The following is a 7,500-nucleotide window of genomic DNA, read 5'->3' as shown; positions in this document are numbered from 1 at the left end:
CATATACATTCTGTATGCAAATGCAAGCAAAATATGGTCAAACACTGAAGACATAACAAGATATAAAAAGATAAAAACAGATTACAATAATCTGCTATAGAGAGAAGTTAGAAGTCCCTGCTAGTCACAGATGTCAAGAAGAGCCAGGAATCATAGATCCCACTACAAAAAAATAGTCAAATAATAATCAACAAACACTATCAGGAAAAGACTAAAGATTCAGAAAGATAGAAAAAATAAATATTTCACTTGGAATACAAACTACTACGGAAAGGTATTAAACACAAAGCTACCAACACACAACACCCACAATCAACAACAAATTTCGACTAAGTCTCACCAGAACCAAACCCAGGGCCAAAGCCTAGACAGGTGTGGAGGGAAAAGACTGGGCTTAGACAAAGGGACACAAAAGATGGAACATCTATACATACAGGGTTCTTTTTAAAAGATCCTATGCCATCTATAACTTTGCATGGCATACTATTCTACTGTTCTTTTAATTCTAACTATAATATAATATTAACTCTTTATGGAAAGAGTACTACATTTCAGGCATATATGTTCTGCCATTTGCAAAGACTTAGCGTGTGAATAACAAAAACTCAACTCTTCTGAGAATACTTGTAACTCTAATAATAAAGAGAAATTTTCAAACAAAAGACTTAAGTATTTACCAAAATCTAACCACTGCAAACAAGTAAAACATGTACAACTGTTTTTAAACTAATTCTCTTTTAATGGATATACAATTTCCCTCTTCCAATGCTGAACCCAAATTTCCTCAGGAGGATTGTAACATTACCAACAGGTAATGAACAAATCAAATACTTATGAATCCTTCCCACAATTTTGATGCTTTACTAACAGATGACCCTATTAATAATGAAAATGCATCAAAGTTTAAAGATTAAACTAATGTAAACATAAGCATGACAGAATATCTCATACTCTTTCACTAAATAAATATGAGACTATACTTACCTCAAGTAAATTCTTTATAATAATTACTACTAATAAACAAGGCCAGGTCATGACTCAACTAGCAGGTTCATCAAATGAAAATTTATTAATTCTGCTAGTCAGTCATTGGAAGAGGGTTAATATAATAAAATTCCCTTCACAGATCTCCAGGTGAATCACAATCTTACCTGAAACTACTCCCTTTGTCCTATATGAATCAACCCCATAAATCCTAACAGATTTTTTGGTTCTCTACCCCATTCAACCCACCTGGAGGTCCTGGAGGCATGCCATAGGGAGGCGGTCCCCCTGGGCCTGGGTAGGGGCCACCTGGTGGCATCCCAAAGGGTGGGCCACCAGGTGGAGGACCCATGCCCCCACCAGGAGGCCCCCACTGTCCCTGGGGCCCCTGCCAGCCTCCTGGCCCACTCTCACTGTCGTCACCATCATCGTCCCCGTTCTCTTGGTTTGAGGGCCCATTGCTGCTGCTGTTGCCCCCGCTTCCACCACCTGGACCCTGCTGATTGCCACTGCTGTTGCCTGAATTAGCTCCTGCACCTGAGTTTGGTGGCCCACTGTTATTTCCCCCCTGGCTGCCCGGTGTCACTCCTGCTGCCTGAGCCATAGCTTCAACCTGTTCATTAAAAGATTATGTATGCTATTAGTCATTCATTAAAATGGGGAATACAACCCAAATAACTTAATAAAGTTTTAACAAAGGTATCTACTCTAAACCTTTTCCATACTTCAATACAAATAATTAATGCAATGAAAATAATCATACTAAAGACAATTAAAAAGAAAAATCCTAACATCTTATTCCATGACATAACATTTCTTACAAACACACACACACACAAAAAAAAAAAAAATTGATACAAACAAAAAAAGGAGACCCAGAAAACAAACCTCTTGCTGTGTGAGAATCTTGACCCCTTCACCCTCTGGCTTGGTCCATGTGGTTTCTCTCGTGCGTGCATTGTAGTAATAGGATTTGCCCTCACCTGTCTTGGTCTCAACCCAGATCTCTCCACTTAGGTCCATTCCACCAAAGGAATTCTGTTGCTGTGGGAGATAGAAAGTAAGCATATATTCATTAAACAATTTTGCAATATCGTATGTATTTCATTTGTTAAACTTGTCTAACAAATTTAACCAAAAAATAAAAATTAACAAAAACTTAAGTTGCATCTACTTGAATATGGCAATGAAATAAATGGATTTTATAAATAATATTTTTGAAGCTTTCAACAAAGACCAGTGAAAATCTCAACCCCCCAAAAAATATTTAAAACTTATTTTTTTCAAAAACAACATAATAAAAATGAAAGAAAAGAAAAGTAACAACCACCAAGGGGACACACATAAGAAAAAAAAAGGGCTCCCTCCAAAAACAAGCCCAAACTAAGGTTAATCCAGACACTGAGAAAAAAAATCTACAGACACAAAAACAAAATATTTCTGGGCAATCTTTTTAAATACCCAGGATCCTGCCTTCCGAGTGCAACTTACATTTTGGTTGGGCTGCTGGCTGGGTGGTCCCCCAGGACCTGGTGGCCCCATTGGTCCCCAGGGTCCGGGTGGCCCCATGGGGCCCATCGGACCCATTGGCCCCATGGGAGGCTGGGTGAGAGGAGAAAGACACAGGTGTTGTGAAAAAAAAAATACACACACAAAGAAAGGACTTACATTTTCATCTCCAGTGTTTTGTTTCTTTTTTCTAGAAGATTGTATGAGGGGAAAAACAAAAAGCATCACCTTCAAACTGCTCCCACATACCATAAAACACACAAAAAAACACTAAGAGGTATGCTGTTCTTTGATCTTCAAGGTGATGACCAGAGCCAAGTTTTTGGTCAAAACTTATTATCTGGTATATATGACCTAATGAACTGAGTCAACAACTGAAGTCAATATGATAAGCTTTGATGAGTCACCCCCTAGAGCACTATCACACAACAAACCGGAGCTTTGAAAAAAACACAGGCTTTTATATCACAGAAACACACCATCCTTAGACCTGTCCCTAAATTCTACCTTCAGCAACCTTCTATGACATTCTTCATCTTTCTCATTGTTTTATTCATTCATTCTCTCTCTCTCTCTTTGTCTATCCCATTCATTCACTCTCCCTCTTTCTCCATCTGTCTGTCCATTTCTTATTCATTCATTAAATCTTACTCTCATCCAAAACAGGAGACCTGAGAAAATTTTGGTCACATTCAGCTGCGACATCAAAACCTCTGACATTCTTTTGGGATTCAAACTGCATTCAGTGGCTGTGCACATTCTTGGGTGATTTCCATCAATACTTATCAAATTTCATTCAATTTTTGATGAGTATAATTAAATCATATCAGTTATATCTTAAACAAATCTTTATGATAAAATTTCTTCAGTGCCATATCACAATTCAATGATTATCTACAAAGTGAAAATGGAGCATTCTTGTTTCAGACAAAATACCTCTTAATTAACATGGATCACAAAGAAAAGATACAGACTAGCTGTAATTCTTAGATAATGTCACACAGAGCACAAGAGACAGAGACAGAGAGAGAGAGAGAGAGAGAAAAAAAAAAAAAAAAAGAAAGGGCACAAGAAAACCACAGAAAATTTAATCAGACTTACCATACCAGGAGGTCCCATTGGCCCCCCCATACCAGGTGGAGGGGGTGGCATGGGCCCCCAGTTGGGATCATATGGAGGTGGGGGTCCACGTGGGCCAAATCGCGGTCCCCTGGGACCAAAAGGTGGGGGGCCCCTGAACCCTGGGGGAGGGGGTCGGAAGCCGGGTCCTCCTCGGCCTCTGAAGCGAGGGCCACCGGGGCCTGGTGGTCCACCAGGCCCCCCAGGTCCTCTTGGGCCCATCGGTCCCATTGGCCCCATGGGTCCCATCGGGCCCATGGGTCCAAACCCTCGCCCTCTTCCTCTGCAACAAAAAAGATAAATCAATGTTTTACCAATAAGATGACTGGAATGAATATGGCAAAGACCCAATAAATCATATCTAACGCACACTTCAGGATACATATAGTTGAACCCTGTTTCTGTCTCTCACTTTCTCTGTCTGTGTCTGTCTGTCTGTGTCTGTCTGTCTGTCTGTGTCTGTCTGTCTGTGTCTGTCTGTCTGTGTCTGTCTGTCTGTGTCTGTCTGTCTGTCTGTCTGTCTGTCTGTCTCTTGTGCATGTGATGGGGAAGAGAAAATGGGAATTGGCAGAAACTGTATTAGATAAGACACATTCAGGATGACACAAACAAATTTACCACTTGTTGGCGAGAGACCCATAGACAAGCAACACGCACTTTTTAAACCAATGGGGTGAATGGATTAATGCTATTAGTAATCATATTATTATCATCGACATAATCATTATTCTAGTGTTAATAAAAAAATATTAATAATAAACGCTGAAAATCAAGGAAAATGGTAATCAAGTGAGATAGGGAGGGCTAGTAATTGATTCAATAATAATGCATTTGTGGAGCTATCTGTGTCAACAAAACTGAACAACTAAAATCACTGTGGACATTGCATGTACAGTATGCCATGCCATCCTAGCATGCATCAGAAAACTACCTATTACAATTCTACTTGGCTTTATCAGACCATATGATTGCACTTATGATCTCGTCATAATCCAGTACAATTCTAATTAATTTGATTACCCTTGCACACACCATACACTAAAAACTATTCTAAAAATTTTGTATTGCTTTTCCTTATGCAGTGTCTCCTTTTCTTGGTACAAGAAGGTATACATTGTAGACTTATTATACAAGATGTAAAGCTTTGGCAAAAAGTTTCCTTACATATTCTTTAACCCATTCGTCCCGGGTGTCACATATATGAGACACAGGGAAAAAATAAACAGTGTCGGGCTGCCCGCCAGTGCGATGCTGTCTCGGAGCCGTGCTCCGCGGCAGAAGCGGCACACGGCCGGGTGGGCGGACAGACTCCGGGGAAGCTCCGCCCGCCAATTTTGTAGCTGCCCGGATTTTTTAAATTTTGGCTACAAAATGTACCCCGGCGCGGGTGGGTTAATTCGATGGTAAAGTCAGCTTATTCAGTAACATGTTAGGCATCATATGCAATAATCCCAAAGAATTAAGTAAATAATAGTTAATCCCTTGGATCACGAACCTCCACACGCCTGCACATGGCCAAATAGACCCAGGCAACAGTCATCGGCAATATCAACTCTGCTTCCCATTTGCAATGTTTTTATATTATCTCTTTCTGCAGAAGCATATTTAGCTTTCTTGCCCTTTACCAAGGTCTATGTTTGTCCTTTGATATTCTCTATCAAGATGGTAATAGACTCTACAATAACAATAGACATTGTGTTCTTTGTTTTGTTTTGTTTTTTGTTTTTTTCAGGTAATTCAATTTTCAGTAACAGACTCTGTGTCACTGGTTTTGGCAAGAAGGAATAGGCTTCTGAGCACATAAATAGTGTCCTCCCTAGTGCAGGAACCTTTCCAGCTATGGCTCACGGATGGTGCATTCCATCTTCATTTACTGGAGGGAAATAATGCAACAGCCACTTCCAATATACCCATTTAGTATAATTTCCATACAAGTTACCAAGAGCAGCACACAGAGATAGAGGGAAATGGACATCCCCATCACAGAGCACAAAAAATAGTTAAACAACAGAGGTACACCTGCATCAGCCTCATATTTACCACTAAAAAAAAAAAGAAGAAAAAAAAGAAATACACTGCATATCACTTCTCAGAGACTAAGCTGCATATCTTGCTTACATTTCGATAATAAATATTACATTGACCATGTAACTCATTACTGCGATTTGCCAAGTATGTCAATATGTCTTACTATGGGATTGTCAAAATGATATTTGGCTAATCATTAGTATTTGCTGTTCCACATTTCTACCTTTAACCCATTTACGACGGATGTCTCATATATGAGACATCCAGAAAATTAAGCATTGACGGGTGTCCCGCTAGTGTGACGTTGGATCGGAGCGCGTGCTCAGAATACGTCGCAAGCCGCACGGGGCCGGCCCAGCAAATATTACTTTCAGCTTAAAAATATACCAGTGTTAGTGGGTTCAATTCTTTTATTAATGTTATTATACTTTCTATACATGTCTTAAGATTTACTTATAGTTTTTCTTAATAAATATTTTCATGCACATTTTTGCCAGTGCAATGTTAAACAAGCTCATGACTGTTTCCTGACAGAATGTCAGTGAGAAATGTTGATTCTGGGATATTCTTAACACACTAACGCGTGTATATTTTGAAGCAGAAAAAAATAGCTTCCAGGCGGCTCCAAAATCAGTGCGTGGGGTGGCCCGGAATCTGTCTGCACGCCGGCTGCGGCCTGTGACGTAATCAGAGCACAAGCTCCGATCCAATATCAAAAATGGGTAAAGACTAAACAGTGGCAATGAAAAAGAATGACACCAGTAATTATCCCAGTTTCATATCTGAGCCCACTAAGTGCCCAAAGTGTCCACCAAAACTTCTAAAAACCTAGCAATCCAGACAACAGAGAGAAGCAAAGGAAAGTTTGGTGTTTAAATTAGTATTATTGGAATCATTGATACAAGAATGGCACCACCACAAATAAAGGAAAAAGATTGTGGAAAGCACTGCTCAGTCTAAGTCCACTCGGTACTCTCAAGTTACAGCTCTATCTTGACGTGCATACTGAGGCGAAGAGTGTTTCCGTGGGGTATCGGGGCAGAGACCCTATCTACCCTCCCTCAGGCAGTACCAATAGGGGATGCACAGTCACAGCAACTTAGACTGTTGAACAAATTTTGTGACTTGGAGTAAGGGACATTGCATCTGGCAAGCATGTATGTCCAGTCCAGTAAAGAATTACCAAAAAATTTAGCTGAGGGATATGTATCAGTAACGTCTCATCCTTGGAAATTTTTGCTAAGTGGCTAGTACCTGGGACGTCTCAGAAAGAGTGCACAAAGCACTCAGAGAGAGACTGACTCAGGCAGGCCTTCAGGAAGGGGATCATTCATAGTCTCTTGCTGAATTTCCATCAGGGTATCCTGTGCCGTCCATGAGCCATGGCTGGAATTGGGCATTTCCTAGGACAACAACAAGTCTATGCACAGGTACCTATTCCTGTTCACTTTAACCAGTGGTACAGGCTGTTACAGAAAATCAAATAAAAAAATTAAGCAAAATAACTTGAAATACGATACTGCTTATTGTTATCATTTTACAGTTACTGCCTGGAGTGTAAATTTCCTTGAGAGATCATGAAAATCTGCCAGGAAAACTGCCATTTCTATATTCACTTGAAAACCACAATTTCAAGCCACCAATCAGGATATTCAGGTCAATATCTGACCAGAAAATATACAGCACCTAGCTAATGATCTTTCTAAACATCTTCAAATTGTTCAGAATAGATGAAGATAACCTATCAATTTTCAATCTTAGTTGATATCTTCACTATCATCTTTCACCCAATTAATAAATATATGGTTAATTTTGTTACTCACGAAAAGTTATGGTTACACTGAAGGAAACTACCATTCT

The 7,500-nt window shown here is 39.7% G+C and overlaps 1 protein-coding gene across 5 annotated transcripts in view; it reads right to left on the bottom strand.

Moving 5' to 3' along the window:
• LOC113804581 (transcription elongation regulator 1) overlaps positions 1-7,500 on the bottom strand; it is a 41,996-nt gene that overhangs the window by 33,643 nt on the left and 853 nt on the right. For 4 of the 5 annotated variants that reach the window (XM_070138984.1, XM_070138985.1, XM_070138986.1 and 1 more), the window contains exons 2-5: positions 3,595-3,895; positions 2,476-2,586; positions 1,873-2,028; positions 1,234-1,597 (exon numbers count right to left, since the gene is read on the bottom strand). In XM_070138984.1, the coding sequence (XP_069995085.1) occupies positions 1,234-1,597; positions 1,873-2,028; positions 2,476-2,586; positions 3,595-3,895 (932 nt within the window). The remainder of the gene's footprint in view (positions 1-1,233; positions 1,598-1,872; positions 2,029-2,475; positions 2,587-3,594; positions 3,896-7,500) is intronic. The other variant, XM_070138988.1, reaches the window with a different exon arrangement.

The sequence above is a fragment of the Penaeus vannamei genome, chromosome 25, assembly GCF_042767895.1.
Source record: "Penaeus vannamei isolate JL-2024 chromosome 25, ASM4276789v1, whole genome shotgun sequence".
NCBI lineage: Eukaryota > Metazoa > Arthropoda > Malacostraca > Decapoda > Penaeidae > Penaeus > Penaeus vannamei.
The sequence above is the reverse complement of the archived record's forward strand: the minus strand, read 5'-3'. Positions and strand labels throughout refer to the sequence as shown.